Below are 25,738 nucleotides of genomic sequence, written 5' to 3'. Positions count from 1 at the left end.
TCAAATAGTGCCAGAAACAGACCCCTGAGGAACTGAGGAATCTCAAAGAAATCATCTACAATAATAAAAGCACTTCATGAACAAACAATTTTTAGAACTCGTGGCTTCCCTGAGTTTTACAAACACCTCTGATCTACTTTATTGCTATATTTGAATGTTCTTCATTATACAATAGCCAGTCGGGTGCATTTAATAAAATTGCACATGCAGCGCACCATCTATCAATTGCCTTGTGGCACTTTAATAACACCTAAAAAAAAACTCCGGTCATCAGAAAGTGCTGAGAAGTTGCTACTGAAATTGAACACCGAAATTGATTACGAGATGTGCCACTCTGGAAAATCTGACATGGCCATCTCCTTCCTATTCTTTTTATTCACATTTATGTTCCCGCGTTTCGCTGCTCCAGCAATCATAAAGGAAAACTCCTGAGATGAGCGTGGGGCCACGCCTGCTGTGGCAGAGTTGGCAGGACATCCTGTTCACCTCGACAGGCCCAGAATACACCAACCGTCGTGTTGTTATTCTGCTCGTCCTCTCTTGAACGTTGGGAAGTCAAACAAAACCCGTTACTTAAAATAAGTACGTAAACGTAGGTTAAGCCAACAAAGTTAGTTATCCAGTCAGGGTTTAGGAAACAAAACCATTCAGTGAGGGTTTAGGAAACAAAACCATTCGGTTAAGGTATAGGGAACAAAACCATTCAATCAGGGTTTAGGAAACAAAACCATTCGGTTAAGGTTTAGGGAACAAAACCATTCAATCAGGGTTTAGGAAACAAAACCATTCAGTCAGGGTTTAGGAAACAAAGCCATTCAGTCAGGGTTTAGGGAACAAACCCATTCAGTCAGGGTTTAGGAAACAAAACCATTCAGTCAGGGTTTATGGAACAAACCCATTCAGTCAGGGTTTAGGAAACAAAACCATTCAGTCAGGGTTTATGGAACAAACCCATTCAGTCAGGGTTTAGGAAACAAAACCATTCAGTCAGGGTTTAGGAAACAAAGCCATTCAGTCAGGGTTTAGGAAACAAAACCATTCGGTCAAGGTTTAGGCAACAAAGCCATTCAGTCAGGGTTTAGGGAACAAAACCATTCAGTGAAGGTTTAGGGAACAAAACCATCCAGTCAGGGTTTAGGAAACAAAACCATTAAATCAGGGTTTAGGGAAAAAAACCATTAAATCAGGGCTTAGGAAACAAAACCATTAAATCAGGGTTTAGGGAACAACGCCATTCAGTCAGGGTTTATGAAACAAAACCATTCAATCAGGGTTTAGGAAACAAAACCATTACATCAGGGCTTAGGAAACAAAACCATTCAGTCAGGGTTTAGGGAACAAAACCATCCATTCAGGGTTTATGAAACAAAACCATTACATCAGGGTTTAGGGAACAACACCATCCAGCCAGGGTTTATGAAACAAAACCATTTAGTCAGGGTTTAGGGAACAAAACCATTAAATCAGGGTTTAGGGAACAAAACCATTAAATCAGGGTTTAGGAAACAAAACCATTCAGTCAGGGTTTAGGAAACAAAACCATCCAGTCAGGGTTTAGGGAACAAAACCATTAAATCAGGGCTTAGGAAACAAAACCATTACATCAGGGTTTAGGGAACAACACCATCCAGCCAGGGTTTATGAAACAAAACCATTTAGTCAGGGTTTAGGGAACAAAACCATTAAATCAGGGTTTAGGGAACAAAACCATTAAATCAGGGTTTAGGAAACAAAACCATTCAGTCAGGGTTTAGGAAACAAAACCATCCAGGGTTTAGGGAACAAAACCATCCAGTCAGTGTTTAGGGAACAAAACCATCCAGTCAGAGTTTAGGGAACAAAACCATCCAGTCAGTGTTTAGGGAACAAACTCATTTAGTTAGGGTTTAAGCAAGAATAGGGACTTTAAAAGGTACCTTGTGCGTCAGTATCAGACGCCAGGGGGCGCGATAAAGTACCTGTATTTGACACCCTGGGAATGAGAAGGGGCCTTTAGTCCGCCCCATTCAAACCAATGAAGATTATTAAGAAATATTAGAGACCACTCTTAGTAAACACAATTTTATGAAAATCTATTTATTTATTCTTATTTATTTATTCATGAAGGCAGGTTTTATTGCAGAGCACTTGCATTGGACATTAACTTGAGGTGGGCGCACTTAGCTTGGCTGAGTGTAGGTGCCGATGCTTCTTCATAGTTATGTGTACTTGACATGTACAAATATGTATGTGTGTGTGCATGTGCAAAATGATTGATTTTTGTTTGCATTTCTGCAGACACGTTCATGAAATAATGTGCATACATGCTCATGCGTAGATTCTGGTTGGTACATTCATGCATGCATATCTGTATTATAAGCTGGTTTGTGACATGGCCTTTACACATATTGTTTGGAAGATACATCTGTATTTATGTTATGTTTAATTTATTTTACTTTGAGTAGCTTTTCGCATGCAGATGTTCTTGAAAAAATTAATGAAGACACAATCACAAAAAAGGGAAAAATCCATTGTTTCTCTAAATTATGAACCACAAAACTTGGGGCACTTAAATAATAGAAATAATTGTTGCTCGAATCAATAAATTATCTCAATCATTATCACAGCTCAACTAACCCAAGCAAACGGACCAATTTGATGGCGACATGTACAGCTACGACAGAACCAGTTAGCTGTCTGCTTATTACACAGTATTAGCATTAATCAACAGGACATCCTTCGAGCCAGCTTAACCGAGTGCCAGCCAATAATTGCATGCCATGGGCCACCTTTCCAATGGAATGTGTTCCTCTTCTTGCCCAGACTTCTTCCAGAGGCTTTCTAAGTAAATGAAACAAAAGTGCTTATTTCAAATTCCATTTACCCATTTCTAAGTGCATTCCAGGTTTAATGTAACCCATATATCTCACTCCCAAACAAGTCCTCTGGAATCACAGGCATCCACCAGCATCTCTGCAGAGCCCTGCCCTGCACAGGGAATCTAATTAGGATTGACATAATTTCTTTGAACCGCCTACCTTGCTTTGACTACACAGTGAAGGAAAACCGTATGGCATACATTTGATGGATGCAAGTGCACCATCACTCTTTTTTTTTTTGAAAGGATCTGTGGTCTAAGAAGGCCGCACAGAGATGTGTGTCATTTCCCCTGCTCATCTATCAGAGCATCTCTTTCTAGTGTGAAAGCATGTCGGGACATTACACAGGTTGCGTTATGTGGGATAACAGGCATGCCTGTTAGACCCATAGAAACGGGTGTAGAATGATTGAATGAGATCATTTTCAGAACTGCATAACATCATATGAAGGCTTATTTTATGCAAGCCAATGCCTGAGATGTGAAACACACACTTGGGTGACCCCCAGACTAATGTACTGTAAGGCGTCGTAAAACACACCGCTGTGATGTGTGCAGGCAATTGTCTCGAAGAGAAAAAAAAGTGTTTTGAAAAAGTGTGAGTCAACCACGAGAGGTCCTGCAGCCAAAACTGGCCACCCCAAATACATTATGCAGCTTGCTGCAGCAGAACGCAAGACTGGCCGTGGACAGACACGGAGGCGCGCACTCAATCACGGACACAAGGGCGAGCGATCGCATGATCCTGCTGATGGAGATAGCAAAAACCCCTTGGATGCTTTCTGCAGGCGTTTGTCATTCAGGCAGAATATCATTATCATTTATTTTAGCAAACTATTGGATTACTTTTGAGTTGTGTGTGGCAAAAAAAGAAAATCCATCAACTGCAAACAGTTGTGCAAGTGCAGTATCACTCACCCTCTCCACAACCCTGTGCGCCAAGCTTTTCGAGGCTGACAAATAGAAAAAGCCTAAGAGCAGTCAACTAAGAGCTCTCTGTGTACTTGTCATCTGTTGAAGGATACCACTTTTATGTTTACCGCAACTACAGCTGAACTTTCACACTGAATCTAATAAGAATTAGTTTATTTGTAGACCTAATGAACACAGCTGTGATATTTTTGTAATTCGGACCATGCCGATATTTAGAACTTGTACCATTTTGTGCACATCAGCATGCCTATTAGACACATGTGCCTTGACAGAGGTAATAGGTTGTCCATATATTATCTATATAGAGGAATTCCATATATTGGCAAAAATAAAAATGCCTTACGAGAACTAACAACTCTGCATATTGCCGATGAGTATAAAAGAAGCTCCATGTATCTGTTGGAGCATGAAACAGGCCAGCAGGACATTAAGGTTTCAGATTGGTGCGTCATCTACCGATCGGACATGCAGGAGATTTTAATTAGAATTAAAGAGACACAATGGCTATAAAATCGAGTTATTTTTCGTAAATGTCCATTAAATGTAACGAGGGTGAACATACTCTAGATTACGGTAGAGCTGAAGACTAAACATCAGCCGCCTTCAAATTAACCTGATTTCTAATTTACCTTTTTACATTTTTTCCCAACCTGCAAAGTTGGAGGCACCTGTTTTTGCTTTGCGGAGTTTATTAAAAGTTTCAGGAGCTCTGTAAATAGTTTCTGAAAGTCTCGTCTCGTTCCCTCATTAATGAAATCATCCTGGATGCTGTGTTAAGCCAGCCTCGCTCCTGCATTCAAGCAGCAAACTGGATGAACAATTAGGCACACTAATCTCATGAGAGCAAGCCTTTACCTCCCTATGAATAATTTAGCATTTAACCAGCTGAAGCCGATAACAACGAAATGTATTTCCCTCTACCAAGCAGAGGCTGCAGCCGCCGGAGTCCCCCCTCCTCCTCCTCCTCCTCCTCCTCCTCCTCCTCCTCCTCCCCCCCCCCCTCAAATTGTAATCACTTCCTGATGTCTGAAGTCAGCGAATGTGAGAGAACATCAGTTATGAGAGGATGCCCTGAGCGCTTGGGCACAGTCATGTCTCTCTGAGACGCCGGTCCACCCAAGGCAAGGACCCTGACCTTTGAAGTGAAAGAGTTTACATATATTTAGTTTGCTAGTTTTTAATTTTTTTAGAAAGTTTACAAATTCGACAAAAAAATCTGCAGACAAGAGCTGAATACCCAAACCAGAAACACACAGGCCCATGGGATAAATGACGAAGATAGATCAATGGCAAGGCAATAAAGTCAAGATATTCTGCTATTGCATGAGTGTCCTTTGGCGAGCGGCGGACCGCAGGTTAGCAAACTGGCTTACCTTCAATAATTGCATGGATCAAGGACATGGAGAGTAGGGAATAGCAAGAAGAGGAAGGAAGACTCATCTCATTGAAGTCTTAAGGGCTGAGTGTGTGAGTCATCCTCAGCGCATGTCCAACACACAAGTCCTCATAGTTCACATCTGATAGAACACCGTGACCTGTGCACACATGAGCCCCCGTGTTCAGGAAGAGGATACAAGACGAATGTCTCTTCCCTAAAAATAGCTGCCTCGGGTCTTTCTGTTTCCGCCTCTTAGTTCCTCGCACAGAACAACTTGGCACATTTACCTTATGTTGCTCCATTGTTGTACTGAACTTAATTTAATTATTTAAGAATCTTTAATTAAGTGTCTGTCCCTGAACCCATTTTATATACATAGCAATAGTCATGTGACTTTACAAAATGAAAGAACGTTTACAATGTAATTGTATATATAACTTTTGCATTTCTTTTTGGTTGCAAAATAACAGTATGATTAAAGTGGAGACATTGAATAAGAGATGTCTGTACTCAGCAGATTTTCTTTTTGAGGTATATCAACTTTGGCTCGTCATATTGACTTTGAATGAGGCTGGGCTGGAGGCCAAGAAGTCAAAATACAAGGCCGAGGCTGAATGAGCAAAGTTATTACTCTACAAATAATCCTGAGGGAAACACAAACTCCTTCATGGCAACCCATCCAATAGTTTTCTAGAAATTTCATTAAAGAAAGAAACATAAACCTCACGGTGGGGAAGTTCTAGGATCACAAAGGTTGTGAGGATACACTGTCTGGGAACCATGAATGTCTGTACAAAATGTTATGCTAATCCATCAACGAGATGTTGGGACATTTAAGTAGATAATTGAACACTTCTACCCGTGTGTTGAGCTAATTGAAAAGGGGCTCACCAAAGCCTTCAAGGTTCATCCTCAGGGGACCAGGAACGTCTGTCCAAAGTTGATTAGCAATCAATCCAAGAGTTGTTGAGCTTTCTTAGACAGAAGCGGTGGACCATCAGACCGACATTGACATTCATGGAGCTAAACTGCTCGTGCGGTCAAAGAGACACTTGCATCCCTCCGTGTGAAACACAGAAACAATGTAATGCACTTAATAAGTCTCGGCAGAGCCCTGTTTGTACTAAATGAAGTGCATGCATTCCACATATTCTAAACGATAAACGATTTTTTATATATACACTCGGGGACAAGAAGCAGGCCAGTCCAGGAATAATAGAACAACAGCCCCGAAAGAACACTGAAAGTTACATTATAGACCCATAGACCCGAACGATCCATACACTAGATCAATACACCCGGCGGCAGCCGACTTATGAGACAGCTCGGTCATTTGAAGATGAATGCATCTTCCTGACATGAGAGACAAGAAGTGAAGAAAAGAGTCTCAAAGTGAACACTGCTGCCGGAGACCTCGGAGGCATCTCAAACACCTGTGGTCAGGTCACGGAGCCGCCGCAGAAGCCATAAATAACTCAACCAGAAACAATAACCTGAGAGAAGAAAAGGCCAATTTGTCATCCTCGGGGGTATTGTGTACTGGACCCCTCCAAAGAGTCTACGCCAATATATCTGGTATTTCTCTGCAAGATAATGCCATCGCACCACCAGGACCAAGCCATTTCCATCGGCCCCCATGGATTCAGCACATATCCGAAATGAGCCGACTCACTGAAAGTCCTGCAAACAGTGCGTTTCTAACTTTGTTGCCCCGGACTCCACCTGATCCCGACACCTTTGGGATGACCCGGAACTCCAGACTTTTAGACTGGACTTTTAGACACCCGACTTCAGCATCGACCTCACCAGTGCTCTTGTAGCTGAATGGGAGCGTATCCCTGCGACCAGGTTTGCAAAATCCGATGGAGGGTCTGAAACCAGAGGAGTGGAGGCTGTGACAGCGGCAGATTCAACCTTACAGGTTAAGATTTGCACTGCAGCAATGTTCATGACTTTCTTTAAGCCAAAAAGGGTTTAACCCCCTTTGGAAGCTTGAATGTGGTCTGTAAATGTCATCGCAATCAATATCCTGTGTGCCAAGATGTTGGCCTGGTGTTGGTGCTATTGGGAAAGCCTGCCGTCTCCATTAAAGAGTGGTTCATGATCTGGGGAGCATGAATCTGTCAGATCATTCAGGGCCCATTAGATTTAGATATATCTGGTGGACCAATACAATTTAAACCTCCAAACTAAACAACGAAAAAACCATGCTATCATCGCCTTCCAAAAACTAAATATGAATGAAAGCTGTTTAAGGGTTTGAACTGTAAATAATACTGTAGTTTTTCTGGTGAGGATAGTCTCACCTCTTCATGGAGCGCATTGTTGCTTGTGGGGGAATTGCCAAGCCAGACAAAAAGTCAGGGGTCAAATCGTACCTTACAATGTTAGTCTGACTTCCTTGTTCTGTCTGTTGCACTCAAGTCCCAAGCCCATCTGTAATCTCGCATTTTAGAAAAATAACAAAATCATTTCCTAAAACAGCTGGGCGCTGTCATCATAGCATTTGTTGGGGACTATTTTCAACAGCGGATTAATACGTATCTTTTTTGGCCAACTGATGTTTTGACCTCAATGGAAGACAAATATAGAGAGGACAATACCCTAAGCTGTATGTGAATACGTTGTTTACCAAGTCCACTATACATTCTGAGTGCATATTTGTACCTTAATATAAGCTTTATTACTACATGTTTCGTAAGAACTCAAAAGAAGAAGAACAAAAAACGGTATGAATGTACACCGTGACACGAACGAGCAGGAAATTGATAATTAGAAAGAAAGAAAAAAGGTAGCATCCGCGCGTGCGGGGGGGCGGGGCCTGGGAGCATCAGGTGGGGTGGGTCCACTGTGACTTCCTCTCCCTGCAGAGGAGGCAGCAGAGACGGGAGCTCCTTGCTCTGCGTGCTGGCGGACAGAAGAGCACACGACTGCCTTCAGAGGAAGTTTGCTTTAAAATGTTTTCCTTTTTTTCAAAACTCGATGCAGTTCGATGTGCGCACGCTGCGAAAGAGGTACGTTTGTTTCTTCTTCTCCCCTCATCCCACAGGTCACTTCACTGGCTGAGCGACTTATCATTTTGATAATGGATCTGTATGATTATTTGTGATTTTTTAAATCAGCTGATGGATGTGATGATTGTTTTTTGGGTGTTTTTTTTTTTAATTTGCCACTGATGAGCACCCTCATTTAGTCGAGCTAATTCATGCAGTCTGATGTTCAGTAATTGTTTATTCCTTGTATTTCTCAAAAGTATTTTGCAGGTGATAAAAAGTATGAAGCGAGAGCGTTTCATATTTGTAATGAACAATAACACTTTCCCTTCGCAGCCTCATTTAGATTTATTGCCAGAACATTTGCCCTCAACAGGTAGGCCATCTAACTCTAAAAACACAGAAGGGGGAATGGGGTGTAAATAAAACAAATACTTTGCGACTATAAAAGAAAATGAGGGGTAATTAAAGCTGCAAAGGCTCCTGGTTCGAAGCTTAAGGGAAATTAAATATCATCCTCTGGGATTGAGCCGCCATACCGTAAAAATGGATGAAGTTTTCTTTCTGAGGAGCAGCGTGCAGCTAGTGTTCAAGGTTGATACGATGTAATGATTTATGTTATGCAGGTTTTAATTTATGAGGCCACACACACACACATACATACACTTTTCTCTGGGAGAGTACAGCTTTTCAGAAATGTACTTCAAGTGCACAGTAATTCATCATGGCGGTGCACTGCTCCAGACAGCCAACACAAACTGTTATATTACATAGTTGGTAAAAAAAAAAAAGATATGTGAACTCTACAGGGGCCTGAGCTGCCAGCAGAATGCATCACCATGTTGATCCGTGGGTGCACTTGATAAAGGATGCTGGAGATCTCATTTGTTTTGATGTGACCTAAAGGACAGTTACGCCAGCCGACGTTTAGAATCCGTTAAATTAAAATTTGGTGGTGTTGTTGGAGAAATTGAGTTTAACAACATTCTCTGCTTCCGACTTCTCACAACGTAGCGATTCGCTGCGTTTTCTGTTTTGCATTAGTGTTAATTCATCTTGTCGGCGTGTGTGTGAGCGGTCGTTGGGACAAAACCAGCAATTTGAAGAAGTCTATGCGGTCCAGGAACAATTATATGGCATTTTTAGCTCTGGTCATTGTCAACCGATCGACACATTTCACAGGTAATCGATAAATTAACTCGTAGGTGGCAATAAATCAGACGTGCTGCAGCTGTAATCTTTTCTTCTCCAACCTTGACGACGAGTGTCTAGCTCAGTTTAATAAATGCAGAGGGATTCGTGGAACACAGTTTATGTTTCAGAAAAGCAAACAGAGGAAATGTTGTCAGGAAGACTTATGCTGCTATCGTGCACATTACCCTTGTGATAGTAAGGCCAGGAGCTGCTGCTCTGATTGAATATGCCCGTGGTCAGGCTACATTAAGCCAGTTAATATGCTCGCAAATATTCTGTCTCCTAAAGCAAAATCCTAATTATCATTTCTAATATGAGATTTAATTGGCTGCCTTGCTTTAGCGATGGCCGCTCGGACTGAGGAGGCTGACGGGAAAGTTTATTCAAGGGCAAAGCGTCATCTTTCCATGAACTCCACTAATGCAATACAATTGGAAGTGCACCTTTTGGATTTCAGAAGTAAATTGGAGAGTAATATTGTCCGGTGATGGCTTTTAATCAAATATGGAGGGAACGAGAGATGTGTGCACTGCTGGGACAAGATGCTCTTAAGGATGCAAATAGTGATGGCTGTCTCGTCATAGCTTAGTAATTTACAAGCCAATCACAAGTTCTCAAAGGCCAAGATGATGTCTTTTAACCTTTTTTTTTAAACTTCTTTCTAAAACAAAAATCCAAAAGCCCCACAAAATTCAATTATATAAAATGGAGAAAAGTGGCAAATCGTCACTTTTTTAGAAGCTGGAATTAGCAAATATTTGGTATGTTTTCTTGTTAAATTACGAAATGCAATGTGTCAGCCAAGCAGCTTCAGGACATCGACGTCTCACCTGTCGGAAGTCGGTTTCGAATTCATGGGAAGACTCATTTGCCGGAATAAAAGTTGTTTTTACCTTTGCTGAATTGTTTCAATTGTATCGCCTCAAGGACAATGTAAATCTATATCCCACCTGACACTTTTCACAGTTACAGTAGTCCTCAAACCCAGGTGGGCTGAGAAAAATACACTTGGATGCTGCTAATCTCTTTAGCACCGCACCGAGAAATCTCATTACGAGCGGGGAAAAAGAGCCGTTCCGAATATCACCGCGTTCAGCCACCCCCACCCCCCACACCCCGAAACAAATCGAGATATCCATCCGCCGCCCGTTTCATTTTGAAATTCCCCCTTCGGCGACTAACGTGGAAAGCCCGGCGGATGTTGTTCTGCCTCGTGGTGACGTGCGCGGCGAGTCTTTGATCCATCGCGAACACCGCCATTTATCTCATTCGGTGACATCCCAGATCGCCAACACGTACACCGAGAGTGCTGCTGAGTAGGACTATCAGCGGGCCGAAGCCTTTGCCTCGGTAATATAGTTGCCTCCTCAAGGTTCAATTCCTGGCCTGTCATCCGCCGCTTGAGTTAGAGCCCAGCTGAATTATCTCTGCTTTGATTTATCTTTGTATTCCCTGCATGGCCGGCTGGTTTTCTCATAATGCCACTGATACATTTTTTTCGGGCCTCCAAAGATTGCTATTGCCGTGGTGTCCTTGTCTTTAAACCCCTGTTGCTTTTGATTAGGTCTTGTCCATTGTTTTTCTTTTCCCATTAGAATATTTGCCACCCCCTACTGCTCACAAGCTCCTTCCTGTAAATAGATATTTGTTGCTTTAAAATTGATCTGCCTGGTTAAATTAATGTTAAACAAGACTCGGGTATTAGTAATGGGGAGTTTTATGGTGTGAGTTGTTTGCATCCAGAGGCAAAAAGACAAGTTTTTTTTTATGAATAAGGAAATTGAAAATTCCATTTATTTCATTCAAGCATAACCCCCCATGTTCTGCTCATGTAGATATGAAGGGATCCCTCTAAGGTAACGACGTGTTTTAGTTTCAGGTGATTATACACAAATGAAAACATTGAATATTATATTACATTTCTGCTAATAGAGCCCCCTAAATCCTACACTGGACCTTTTAGGAGCTAATTAGCCTGTTGTGGGTTTTCATGAAATCCTCTGAATGTGTTGTTGAATGTACTTTCATCTCCTTCAATATTTTATGAAGGTTTCCTGCATTAAAGTTTTTCAGCATTGGCAGAACGTGAAGTTCTAAATCCACCAGTGACCACCTAAAACGTGAATCTTTGTCATTTCTGTCAAGCTATTCTGGACTAATTACGACGAAACCGTGGCATTGTTTCTCTTTCAGAAGATGACACCGTGCCAAGGAACCATGCCAGAGGCCACGTGATCGGTGGAGTGTTGGCAAGAGTCCCTGCCTCTCCAAATGAACTGGCGGAGCAGTTTATGCAGCAGGAGAAGCTTTTATCCGCTGCATTAGGAGGAGCAGAACAAGGCAGCTGTAATGTGGCATGACTGGTGTCCATCTGCAAGACACTTGCACGACTCAATGCACCCAACAGATACCAATGGCTCCTGCTGAGAACACCAGTGTTTTCCCCACGGCAGGTCGCTGTCCCAACTGCAGCTCCTCCGCCTACCCGGGGGTGGATGTCGCCAAGGCGGTGGTTTTGGGGATGGTGCTGGTGGTGTTTGTCGTGTTCGGAGTCCTTGGCAACATCCTGGTTATCCTGTCGGTGTTGCTCCACCGCCACTGGCGCTCCGTGACGCATTACTTCATCGCCAACCTGGCGGCGGCGGATCTGCTGCTCAGCGCCGCCGTCCTGCCCTTCTCCGCCACCTCGGAGGCGCTCGGCAGATGGGTGTTCGGCCGTTCCTTCTGCAGCGCCTGGGCCGCGCTGGACGTCCTCTGCTGCACCGCCTCCATCCTCAGCCTGTGCGTGATCTCCATCGACCGATACCTGGCCGTCAGCTACCCTCTGCGCTACCCTGCCATAGCCACGGGGCGGCGAGGCCTGACGGCCGTGGCGGCTCTATGGGGGCTCTCGGCAGTCATATCCGTGGGCCCCCTGTTTGGCTGGAGGGAGCCCGACCCAGAAGACGAGACAGTGTGCCGTATCACGGAGGAGCCCGGCTATGCTTTGTTCTCGGCACTGGGGTCCTTCTACATCCCTCTGGCCATCATCCTGGCCATGTACTGCCGCGTGTATACTGTGGCGAAGAGAGAGATGAAGACGCTCAGGAAGAGCAGTGAGGGAGGAGGCGTTGAGACGGAGGGGGTGAGGCTGAGGATACACAGAGGGAACGCTGCTCAGACGGAGAAGCCTAAGGGGGGCGACGAGGGGTCCGCGACTCATAAACGCACCACCTTTTCACTGCCGAGGCTCCTGAAGTTCTCAAGAGAGGAGAAGGCAGCCAAGACTCTTGGCATTGTCGTTGGATGCTTCATTCTGTGCTGGCTCCCTTTTTTCCTGGTTTTACCCATCGGTAGGTACCTCCTAAACGTCTGCGTGAAAACCTTTTCATTTGTTCTTGTCATATTCACAAGGCAAAAGGTCTGTTTGTCTGAAAGCACTCCTTCGAGGACCCAGAAGGTAATTTACACTTACTGCCGGTTTTAAAAACTATTACTGGAATCCTCAAAGACTCTTCGGTCCATCTTTACCAAAGCAGTGTTTTCTACAATCTGTCGCTGTTTAATGCTCAGCAGGTCTCTACAGTGAGGCTTCATCAGTAGTTCAGTAGGTTCATCACGATCAATGTTTGTATACACAACAAAAATGTTGAGGGTGTACACCATTACGTCAATGGTGGGTGTAGTTACAAGTGCAACAGACTACCAGAGAGGACAGTTATGAATGACTTTTCTTTAAGATAAATGGACCCAGGATAAAACATCTTGTGAGTTGCAATTTAAGAGAAATTAGAAATTTTTCCAAAAAAGTGTTGTCAAACAAACTACTGGGCTTTTGAAAGACTGTCATAGATTTACAATATTGTTCAGAAAGTCTTCACGGTAGCTCTGTGACTAATGAGAGGCACGAAATGGGGTGTAACTCGAGCGAAAATGACATCCAAGGAACTTTAAATGATGGATCTGCTGCATTATTGGAATCTAAAAAAAGGACCTAAATGATTAAGAAATGAATTGATGTCATAATGAGAACTTAAATGATTTATTTGATACATGTTCTTACAGAAGCCTGCTTTATTCAGAAAAATTCTTCAAACGTTAATTAAAGTTTTAGCAAAGGTAAGACTGAATAGAAATGAACTAATTAAGGATTAGTTACTGTAGATATGAGCTCCGCTATCAGGAGCTCTGGAAAAGGTAAATGTCCACTTCTAGCTACTCTTAATGCAATCATTTAAATGTGATTTTAAAAAAGCCTTGATGTAATAAACAACACGTTGTGTGAGAACGCCATGAGCGCATAACCTAAGAAATCAAGATATCAAGAGTTTTTTTTACATCAAGCAATCACTGCTTTCTTAGCTTTTATTACATGTATGCTGACATGTACCCACTAAGCCAGTTACTCTCGACTTCACATTCAATTAATTACACCTACATTTTTGTCAGACTCTGTCAAAGAAGGCGATAACAGCGATGTTATCGCAGACGTATGAGAGGACAGAGCCCAACCATTGTGAAGTCTAATCTAAGATCTTAATTGCCTCTGAAATAACGCTCATGACTTGACGGAGATAAGCGATTGTCAGTGTGGTCCGGTGTGTATTTAAGGGTGATAGTCTGTCAGCAGTTACCTCCCAGGTCACCGATGGTGAGATTATTTATGTATTTTCTTACACAAGCTGTGACCTTATTGAAGGAAGGCACACTCTATTATACAGGATGGAGGGGACGTGGATGAAACGCATTCTCAGGTTTTATCTTTTACTCGCTCACCAGTGTGTCTATTCATAACCAGCCACATAAAAAAAGGACTCGGTGTGTAATCCCAGTGTAAACAAAAGGATCGCTCTACCAACAAGCGGGAGCTGCTGTCTGGCCTGAGTTGATTACCGGGTCTTTTGATTAAGACTACATAACAATCAAGTTATTAAAGTTTGACTTTCATGGTCATGTCATTATTTTTGTTAAAACATTTTGCCAAAAGGACTTTTTTGTCGTAAGACGTTTTGACACGTCACACAGTAGGAAAATGTGTAAGTAATTATAATACTCTTCGCATATATATAATCTTTACATTCTTCCCTAAATCACATTAGTGATACAACTAAATGCAGAAGAGACACAGGTCTACTCAACCTACATGTGGAAATACCACAAATTAATTTTAACGACACGCGAGAGTCAACTATGAGTCTACGTGCTAGCGGCCCTGTGAGTCTGCAGGCACAGTGGTGTTCTGAGCTAAATGCAATTGCTAAGACCACAAATATCAAACTCTTGGTGGCTCTCCAGGGAAAGTGGAGGGGTCAAAGTAAGTTGGGTTCATCATCTTGGAACCATGCATATATGTACAAAGTTGTTTGTCAATCCATCGAGTAGACATTAAGATATTTCCATCAAAAAGTGTTCACAAAAGTGTAACAGTCTTAATTCAGATTTTCACATTTAGACTGACTGGAAATTGTCATTGGTCACACTTTTACATTTTTTTTATTTAATAAATCAGCAGTTGTGAGAGTCAGACGAGCATTATAGTTATCAGATATCTGTACTAGATTGCATGGCCATCCATTTAATAGCTGTCAAGACATTTCATGAAAACGAACAAGTGTTGCCTTCATTGAGGCGCTAGAGGAAAGGTCAGGAGATCACCAAAGTCCGGATTCAACCTGGAGGAAACCATGAATATCTGATTGCATGGCAAACCATCTCATAGTTGTTGAGCTATTTTAGTCTGGACCAAAGTGCTGTACTGACCAGCTGACCTTGAAACTGACAGACCAACATTGCCCTCAAAAGAGCTGTGTCACTATCAGGGCTAAAAATACAGACGGAGCCTTTTTGAATGATGTAGCTGTGATAGCAACCATGAGCAACCCATTGTAGCTATTGTTATTCAATAGCTGTTGAGGCCTGAACCATTGGTATAATGTCGCTCTACGTGCACAACACCAGACAGGACCTGCCTCCTTACCCCGCCGTCCCTCGACTCTACTGCTGCTCGCGTTTTTTCCAAACGGACATCAAGAAATTCAATTACAAGCGACGAAATAGAGCAAATAAAACACCACGCTGGAGCAGAATGGGCTGCAATGGAATGAACCAAACTATTGCTCCCTCATATGAAAGCTATTACAGATAGCAAACGCAAAGACTTAATGGGCTGTAATGCCAGGAGGCATCCTCAGTCACCCTGTAGCCTCCCGAGGCAGCAAGTCATCGGAGAATAGTTACGCATTTCAATTGAGACAGACCTTCACGGCTCACAGCTTGCAGCGCTCTGAGGCCCTGATAGCCCGAGATTCCCAGAGAGAGGTGTTTGAAAAACGACTGAATTTCAAATGTTATACTTCAGATGGAGAGCTGTTTTGTTCTGCAGCACACGGTGGCCGCCCGCCTTTTACTGCAGCCACAACCATGCCAGCATTACTCGCACAGCATGCTTCCAGAGCTGATAAAAGGAGGGGACTGCTGCTTATCAATGGCACCATGTAAAGCTGCTGTGAAATGTTGATTTTGGCAAAAATTGGTTTTGCACATTGGTTTCTGGAAATTATCCCATGGGGTTGGATGTAGTTAAGTTCTTCCTCAACAAACTAGGAATACCATAAACGGGAAGGGGGGCAAAAAAGTTGGAAACACACCAGTCTTGAATAGTCAGACTTATCTCCACAAAGCTATGTGTCAAAAGGTCCCACATATTATCATTCTGCTGGGGGGCATTAGTATTTTTTTAAACCAATCGCAATTGTCTTGGGCAGCGCTCGGCACATGATGAAGCAACGGTGCAATCGTAAAAATAGATAGCCGAAATGGAAAAGAATGCAAATGCCAGGCTTATAACCACAGTCTACATCCAGTGAGGCAGACTAGAAACATACTGAACTAAAATATAATTAGATGCTATACCAATAATTGGAACCAATGGGCTCAAATCATGAAATCAGCCCCCGTCCAACAGTGGGTTGTCCACACACTTTTGGCTATATAGCAGGACTCAGTGGACCACTTTAAATGTATTACAATTCATCCTTACAAAATTCTTGTTTTTAGATTCTCTCCAAAAATGATTCGTTAAAATAATAATATAATAATAATAAATAATAAATAAAGTTTTGGTATTGGCAGGATTAGACCCATTGATTTAATGCCAAAGTGATTCAATGCCAAAGTAATGTTATATGTAGAGTTACAGAAAGGTTCAATGTCTGGTTCAGGTTAGAGAAGCATTACAACCTTGAAGAACTGGCTTGTAATGAATAGAAATGGGACCCTGAGAGGCTGATAAGTGAATGAGACAGGTGAGTGGGGAAGATCTTGTAATTGCAGATCAGAGGAGGAATGTGGGAGCAGGTGTGTGTGTGTGTGTGTGTGTGTGTGGAAGGGCGGGGATGTCAGGTGATGGGGAAAGGAGGAGAAGTCCAAGGGCATCTGGTGGACTGATGTGGAGAGGAGGGACCGAGAGATGAGCTGAGACAATTAATTTAGTAAAACACTGTAGATTTAGAGAAATAATCTATCTTTCTGGGACTTAAAGTATTGTGGTGGATAAGTGTCTGTTTCCATTCGTATTTTGTTTTGTCTGTGTGTGTTCTTTAGGATCGATCTTCCCATCCTGCAAGCCCTCTGAAACCATCTTTAAAATAACCTTCTGGCTGGGATACCTCAACAGCTGCATCAACCCCATTATCTACCCGTGCTTCAGTCGGGAGTTCAAGAAAGCCTTCCACCACGTGCTCCGTGGACGCTGCCTGAGAACTGGGGGGCTGGCCGCCAGACCACAAGGACACATCGCCACCCACTCCTCCAGTCCAGGCCCCACGTCCAATACCTCCGACGTCTCGGCCCAGAACCGCGTCACTGCTTCCTCGTGGGGTTGCTGCGGGCCGCTGTCGACCTCCTCGTCGTCGGTCTGTGGTCCGGATCAGGCTCAAACCCAGAGTAAGAGTCTACTGAAGGCGTGGTGTCTCTCGGCAAGGGGCACGCCGGTACCGCAGAACCCCCCCGGCCACAGATCGGCCAAGGTCTTGCGCCTTTCTCTCGGCGTTACAGGAGAGGCTGTTTGATCGTCATGTCGATGCGACGGTGGAGTTATTCACTGCGTCCACCTTTTGTGCTTTGTGGAAACTCTTCCTCACAACTTTTGCATGCATATTAAAATCCATCAGAGGCGTCAGAGTGCAGTGCCAGCTGCTTCCAGAGCGGGCAGACAATAACTCTAAAGACTATAACCTTCATGCCAGTGTAAATGAGTGTCAAAAAATATGGTTTGGGAAAGTTAATATTATTTTGTCTCCACTTAACAGCCTGCACTCAGCTGCTCTCGAAGAGAGGCCGAGCTCTACATGTCAAAGTATTCAATAGAAGCTATTTAGTGATCAGCAGGAAGAAAGAATATTTGTGGATCACGAGCACAAGGCAAGTGATCTTTGCAATATTATACAACTTTCTTTGGCTAAAAAGTGCATTAGGTGCAAGTATGGACACTTAGGGATATCTGTCTGCACTTGAAAGGGAATACAACAGATAACAGAATCTCATTGAAATGGCAGTGTAAAAGAACTCCAGAGGCCAGATTTCTTTAAACATTAGTGGTATTTCTGCAGATTGCACAAAAGCCCCGAAGGGAGAGATACTCTTAAATCCCGGCACAATTAGCACTCACTGACAGCACTGTGAAAGTTTAATCTGGTGTCAGAGTGGATGATCTACACGAGTGACCTCCACTTTAAACACGCGCGGGTCTTGGATTGTGAAATAACTGTCAAGAAGAAGAAAAAAAGGAAACTGAAAAGAAATCTCAGTTGTTATTTGGACGTGGGATAAATACAAGGACAGCCTCGCAATGCAGTGCAGTCTAAAACAAATAAAACCCCTCTGAAGCTTTTAGAGTTTTTGGTGAAGCTGCGTCAAAGATGCATTGAATCGACTTTTAATGTTTGACATGGTAGCGTGTGGTGCTGTTGAATAAATGAACAGGTGTCAGATGTTTTTCTCTCTATTTTTGAATGCTGCTCTCCTGCTGGCGCAGTAACTCCGGAGTTGTGTTTTTCCCGTGCAAACACGGAAAAAAACTGCATCATTTCCTGGTGTTCAAAACTGGTTCATGAGTAATTCAGTAGTTTATATATTTAAAATACAGCTGGCACTCACTCTCCTGCCGGCAAAGTGGTCTCCCAGCAGCGAGTGTAATTCAGTAATAAATCCATCAAATTCAGTGCTATTCTTCAAGCTATTGTAGCTGTCACATTTGTCTGTGTCGAGGCTTTTGTCGTATGGGAGTGGGCGTGGTCTAATCTCTTCGCCCCATTTCTCTAAATGATGCAGTGGGTGGACTTTGGCTCAGAGCCAGGTGTGAAGTCACACTTCAAAGAGGCCAAAAACCGCTGAAGCGTTGCAGAGTTGGTGGGTTCACCCTTCCACATTATAACCACTCGTGTGAATTATTGTCTTTTCCTAAAAATGTCGATCAACGGACCTTTTAAACGTCCATCCAAGGCCAGAAATGAATTTCCATCTGTGGCCTTGTGATGGAAGGGCATTGCTGCGAGGTTGTTGTTATTCAGTTCACGTCAGGAAAAGGCAGGTTAATTAACTTTGAATAAACTAAATGGCTGCTGCAAAAGAAGCTATAAAAATATATCACTATAACCTTTTAACAAAAGGTCATCAACATCAACAAGACTCAATGAATTCAAATCTCTCTGAGTGCCCATTATATTGCAGGGCAAGATTGAATAGGATTGCATTATACTTTGTGCATGTCTCTGGTGTTTCAGCCCACTCTCTGTTGGAATTTCATCAATGTAGCAAAAACAAATGAATAAACAAACATTGTGTGATCCAGTGACAAGGCAACGCGAGCGTTTCATGAAGAAACACGTCACGAACGTTGAAGAAAATAAATAAACATATTTCGGCTGTCTGATCTGCTTTAAGAAGTTGTCGCACGTTTGTTCTTTGCCATAAATCCTCAGCCTCCTCCCGGTGCAGAGCTGTTGTTCTCTGCTGCGCTTTGATTAAAGGCTTTTTTTCTCCCTCCCCTCCAGACATCATATCAGTGATGAATGCCGGAGAATGCTTATCTGGGAAACGCAGGGCGTTGAAAAGGATTTCTAGGAGACAGATAATGTTGTCATTTTACCGTCACCTGAGGTGAGGTCGGTAGGAGAGTCACCTTCATTCTGCATTGCTGCACTTAAACATTAAGGCAGTGTGCAACCGCTCAGGAGGATAATGCCTGTGTTTAAACTCCCACATTTCACATCACTGTAACTGTCCCAGACAACTAATAAACATGCAGCTCTCGTTGTACAGCAGAAAGACAGGCACGGCTGAACGTGATAAACATATTAGTAGACACAATGACATTTCACGCTCTGAATTATAACGCATTTCTATAAATTGCATCAAATTGGCACCGCCGTCCGTTTCAATCTGAAAGCATAAACATGGTAAGTGAATTTTCATCTCCAGTGACTTCCTCCTTCTGTTTGAATGTCAAAGCATTCATCCTCGCCTTTTTTGTCCTGTTGTTTTTCTCCTGGCTAAAATGCACGTCTTTGCACGGCAGACGCTGCGGAAAAAAAATATACCCGTCTTATGAGGACAGTGACGCCATGATGGAAATCGTTTTTAGTGAGTGAAGACATGGTTTAAGGGCAAGGATACATTTCACATAAGATTAGGGTGAGGTTTAGGAAACGAATGTAAGGCCCAGTTCCAATGTTTTAAGTAAGGGACTTAATGACTACATAAAAAAATATGATATGTGGGTATTTATTTTATATTTTTTACTCCCTGATTTGAACGTATTCACTCATGTGGACCTCTATGTTGACCTTCTTTATGTCTCCACGCTTCCACTGGTAACCCCCTGTGTTTCACGTCACATTGCTATGAATTGTGGGTAATTCCCTTGGGCGGAGTCTGCAGAAATGCGGACGTACGGAAAGTGTTCATAAAGGGCTCAAAACCCTCACAGACTTTACGGGAGGGTGGCGATCGGGATTGGGCCTACGTCAATGTAATGTCCCCAAAAGTCATAAAAAACAAGACCGTGTGTGTGTGTGTTTGTGACGGGCAGACGAGCGGCGTTGTCTTTGTGTCGGCTCCCATCAGCTCAAACATCATTTATGGAAATAAATAGGTTCCTATTAAACATGCGGCTCTCATTTTCAGCACCTCATTCAAACGGCTGTCATATTAAGGCAAACGCTGTCGTGATGAATGGAGCCAGGCTCCCGTTACTGCAAAGACAAGCGTCTGCCGTTTAACCCAATCAGTCGACTTAGCTAAGAGCCGTTTCTTTGCAAATCGGCCATCATGATTAATAACGACGTTGAGCACCGAGAGCAAAGCAGACGCGACCGGGAGCCAAAGGGGCTTCATTATTTCCGATGAGAAAAATATCATTTATGCGTCAAACGGGAAGACCTTTTCCCAGAAACCTTCCAAGTGACTCAGCTCTCAGAAGACATAACTTCTGTATGTGGGAAAGTAACCACAGCAGAAACACCCACTGCGTAAGTGCTGCTGAGCCTGAAACTCTCAGTGGCGACGTCATGCAGGTTGACCGCTAAAGTTGCCAAGAATTCCCCCGCTATGTCGTTTCCGTTCATAATTCTCTGTTTCATTGAACGTTTCGATGACACGATGGGACACAAGGGGGGACTGATTGATGTCTGCCAGCAGAAGTTACTTTTAGCGGCTCCTCATCCAAGTGCTTCTAAAGTTTTCTCAATTTCAAATGTACTTCATTTTGATAAGATACGGTATTCCTTTATTAATCCCAAAGTGGGGAAATGTACAGCATTACAGCAGCAAACGGGGGTAAAGTGCACACATGAGACACAGTAAAAATCGAAAAAACAAGTGATATAAATAATAAACAGTAAAAACAGTAAATAATCTACAAAACAATTATTATATATACACAGAAAGAATAAATATAACTATATAATATTCACTCAGTCGGATGGATTGTCCAGCAGCTGCATTGAAAATTGTAATTTGACAAAAAATGAATGTGATTGAAATATTGACCTTCAATCTCGCCACCTCAAAGACATTAAAGTGGTGTTTCCTTAGCGCACAACAAAGCCTAAAAGTCTAAAAGTCACAAAGGTTTTTATTTTCTGCTCTCGTCCAAAATCCAATAGAAAAATCCCTCCGCGGTTTTTTCTGAGGAAACTGGCGCGTTGCTAATCTCGCCACCGCTACACGCCTCTGTTTGTGAACATACGCTGACATTATGCAAAAGGTAACACCTCAACAGGTGTTTCCACTGTTTCTCCCTGATAACACTTTGTGTAGGCTACAAACTCGACTAACAGAAGACTGCACTCAGCCACAATTAGTGAACCAGAGGTCATCTTGCCGGGAGCCTATGGAAACAAACAAGTAGCGCCACCTCCAAAAGAGAGAGCCGGCTAACAATAGCCCGCCTGATTATTATTCAATAATCATGGAACGTTTAATGGTTGGTTAGTTATTCATCACAAAAGATGCTCCATTACAATCAAATGCATGTATGTGTCACCGGCTTGGCGCCAGTGAGAGTTCAGTCCCGCGATGCCCCTTCCCCTCTCTTATATATTCCATGTTGCTGTGCCTTTGAGGGGAATCAGCTGACAGGAAGTGGACAATGCGATTCCGTTGAAGCGGTCCACGCATGATTTAATTAGTTAGCCTCGTCCGAACACCTTCCAGTTCAGTGGCACTTGTAATTATTAACGCTTGCGCCTGGATTTGAAATAACTGATTTGAATGGCGACAACCATGAATGGAAATTAATTAGAAAAGACTTTAAGCCTCGGCGTGTGCGAGGGTGCTAATGCCATGTAAGATGTATTTACTGTAATACTCATGTCACTGAACATTTTGTCTTAACAGCCCTCCGCTGCCATCTGGCACATTGAGTTCTCTCTTCCTTTGTTCATTCAAGTTACTCTCGACTTCATCAAACCACCTTTTACGTCTCGGCTGTCCAAATTGTGCCCGTGCATCTCGTTTCTTTGCCTCCAATTCCGCGGCTGTCAGATTCTAAAACGGCACTATTTCACAGCAGCTGAGCCGAGTGATTTCAGCGGTTTTATAAGGTCTTGAGTTTCTCTGGCAGCCAAAAAAAGTTCTTTCAGAAACGCTTACGGAGGTAGAGGTGAAGCCGTGGGCTGAGTCGCAGCCACAGTTTGACTCCGGGCAGCAAACGAACACAAGCTATGTTTGGACTCATTAAAAAAAGTCCGAAGCTTGAAAAGGTCAGCACACTCGTCCGGTCAGTGGTCCCGTCGTCTGATATCTAGAATCAGGACAGCTTAAGTGTTGCAGTCAAATAAAACACTGAGCAGCTCAAATGGCGAGGTAGCGGGTTTTTTGTTGTTGTGTGTATAAAGCTGGCGTCGACCTTGGCACCGCGCGAGAGTAATTAGTGCGTAAATGCAGATATCTTCATCCCTCAGAAGACTGGGGGAGAAAAGAAGAAAACAAATAACGTGACCTCGCACACAGAGCGATACAAAACAATGCGGAGGGTCGCCGCAGAACGCACGAGGCTTGAGTTGAATTGAAAAGAAACTTTATTCATGTGCGGTATCAGCTGCGCGGGTAATTAAAAGCTTCACCTTGATTTATATTTTCTAATTCAAACCGAATCAGACCAAATCAATTAATAATGTATTGAACCCTGAAAAGGGTTTGTTCGATGTGGCCCAAAGTCAAAGGCGGTAATTGACTTGGTTTGTTTGTTTGTTTTTAATATTAATTTTATTCAAAATTAGTTTAGCAAAGGAGACTATTTGACTCATGAGCATGCATCTCAAACATTCCCATTCGGTCGGTGTACATTTTGTCATGTTTTCTCACTTTATCCCCCCCCCCCTGCGTGCCTCTGAGGAAGGCACATGAAAGTGACTCTGATGTCAACGGATGCTTTAATGTAGGAAACAGTGTCAATTCATTAAAGTGCAGGAAATGGCGTTTTTCCCTTCAGCGCTCTGGGGAACAGGCCTGGCTCGGTTGATCGCCGGTTACCTTTCAACCATTCCGCATTAGTTTCAACCCATCGTGAAGATTACCGCATATGCTTCCTTTTTTCTTTCTTTTTCCACCCGGTTAACGCAGAGAGCACCAGAAGACGTGCCCACGTCACCATCTCACCACTGATATCATTTTTCATTCATGAGCTGAAGGCGAAATAAAAAGGAAAAAAACCCGTAGGAGAAGAGGCAGCAGAAAGCATGGGAGTGTGTGGTGTGCGAAGAAGATGACGGCACTGCCACCTAGTGGAGAAACATTTAACGGTGGAGAGAAGCGCTGCACACAGGATGTTGTGACAAAGTTCATGCGGCGTTACCCCCACCTTGCTGTGCTTGTTTCTAAGAAAAACACCGCCTGTACTGGAGATAATTATTAATCTCTTGTGACCCCGCCCAGACTACCCAGCATGCACTGAGCATCAAAGCAGGACAGACCCTGGTCTATCAAAGGGCCGACACACTCTCAACGGGCTTTGCACACGGCCGGACAGCACGCGCGCCTTGCTGAGGCGTTGAGGTTCATTTGACAAGAAGCACCTCTTTGCCTCAGACCGTCGGAGTGTTTGTAGACACCAGAAAGTGGAGCTCCACCCCCGGACTGATGCAGCAGTCAGCTAAAATAATGAGCATTGAGGGCTTGGTTGTTTAAAGATCTGTAATGTAATGCACATGTACGGAACATCTCTAAACTCTGGCTCGGGACCCATGGGTGGAGATTTTTACGAGGGTCACCAGAATCAACTTGCTTGTCTGGTCTTTCATTTCACTGCAGTACATATCTGAGCCACACGAGGGAGCCGGAATGTGCGTATTGCTCTAATAATTGTCGCCTGCATTGATTGGAACATGAAACGCTGGCTTAGAGAGGAAAGAAAAGAATGAGAGGCCTGTTAACTCTACCTACATTTGATTATTTGATCTTGTTTATAAAGTATTGTACATTCATCTTCAGTGACATGCATGACACGTGTCAAACGTGTACCTCCGCTAAATGACTGGTTGGAGTCAAGTTAATATACGGTGGCAGTAAAGATGGTCGGGAACGTCCATTTACGCAAGTAATCATGGAACTGGAGCCTCCGGGGGTCCAAAACAAGAAAACCAACAATAAGTCATTGTAAAAGTTACAGATGTAGGTGTGTTCTTCCATTTTTTCTGCGCGCTCGTCTACTTCGGCGTCATCATTTCACGACTACCACACAACTTCTTTCATTAGATGTCAGAAAAGAAAGAAACAGATTAAATACTTTTATTTTCTTCTCATTTTGTTTTTATTCTCTGAAGTCCTTGTTGTTTCTTTAACATCACCATCCATGGGATTTGATACTATATTCCATAATGAGCAAGCACAAACCCCACAGCCACCAAGACATATACCATCACACAGTTTTCACTTTCACATGGGGGGGGGGGGGGGGGCTTACAAGGGGGGGGGGGGGGGGGGGGGGGTCAACGGAAGGAAAGCTCTCTCGACCTGCAGCACGTGTACTTACATACACATCATTAGCATAATATGGCATAGAAAAGCATCCAAGCTGAGCATTAAAGGAGTATAGTTTTGGTGTGTGTGTGGGGTGTCGTGTGTGTGTCGTGTGTGTGTGTGTGTACGTGTGCGTGTGTGTGTGTATAGAGGAGGGCATGGGGACATGCAACATGACAGCTGGTTTTTTAATGTCCAAGTCAATTATTTTAGGCATGGGTGGCCTGTGTGTGTGTTTGTGTGTGTGTGTGTCTGTGTGTGTGTGTGTGTGTGTGTGTGTGTGTTTGTTTTCCACTAATAGATACATTTTTTTAAGCAGCAGGGGATTCTGGGTTCCACGCAATTCAGCACCAGGATTATGTAGAAATGGTGCAGAACTGTCACAGAATAACCGATAAAAAAAGTGTGTGTGTGTGTGCGTGCGCAAAGCTGTTCTAATAACACCAGGTCAGGAGATGAGTTGCTACGGGCAACAACCTCCGATCTGACAAGTGTTGCCATGACAAACAAAAAAAAAGCAGAGCCCTGCGTGAGAGCGGAGGGGGTCTGTCGCCTCGGCAACAGCCAGAAACAAGACAAGCCAGAGAGGGAGGGAGGGAGTGAGGGGGGAGAAAGACGAGCTGAAAGGAAGGAGTGAAAACAAGGAGCGTGCTGTTCCTCTCAAGATCTAGAAGTGTTCGAGGACTTCCTCTCCGTCTCCCACCCAAAGGGTGGAGCATCCCAGTGGAGATGGTTATAAGAAGAGAGGGCGACGAGCTCTTTCATTTTAAATCAGTTTTTACTGTCCTCATTAACGCAACACAATCATAATTAGGATGATAATGAAAAGGACGGTCTCGGGTTTGGATCCTTAGAAAACACACACACACACACACACACACATAC

General features: G+C 43.4%; 1 protein-coding gene across 1 annotated transcript; it reads left to right on the top strand.

Annotated features, from left to right (window-relative positions):
- The first annotated feature begins 11,768 nt into the window (after positions 1–11,768).
- Positions 11,769–17,403, top strand: adra1ab (adrenoceptor alpha 1Ab). The gene is made up of 2 exons (XM_034547070.1): positions 11,769–12,687; positions 16,937–17,403. Exons 1-2 carry the CDS (start codon positions 11,769–11,771, stop codon positions 17,401–17,403), a joined length of 1,386 nt encoding a protein of 461 aa, XP_034402961.1.
- Positions 17,404–25,738: the final 8,335 nt, after the last annotated feature.

The sequence above is a fragment of the Cyclopterus lumpus genome, chromosome 12 (assembly GCF_009769545.1).
Source record: "Cyclopterus lumpus isolate fCycLum1 chromosome 12, fCycLum1.pri, whole genome shotgun sequence".
Lineage (NCBI taxonomy): Eukaryota > Metazoa > Chordata > Actinopteri > Perciformes > Cyclopteridae > Cyclopterus > Cyclopterus lumpus.
Note: the sequence above shows the minus strand (reverse complement) of the source record. Positions and strands in the feature narration are given on the sequence as shown.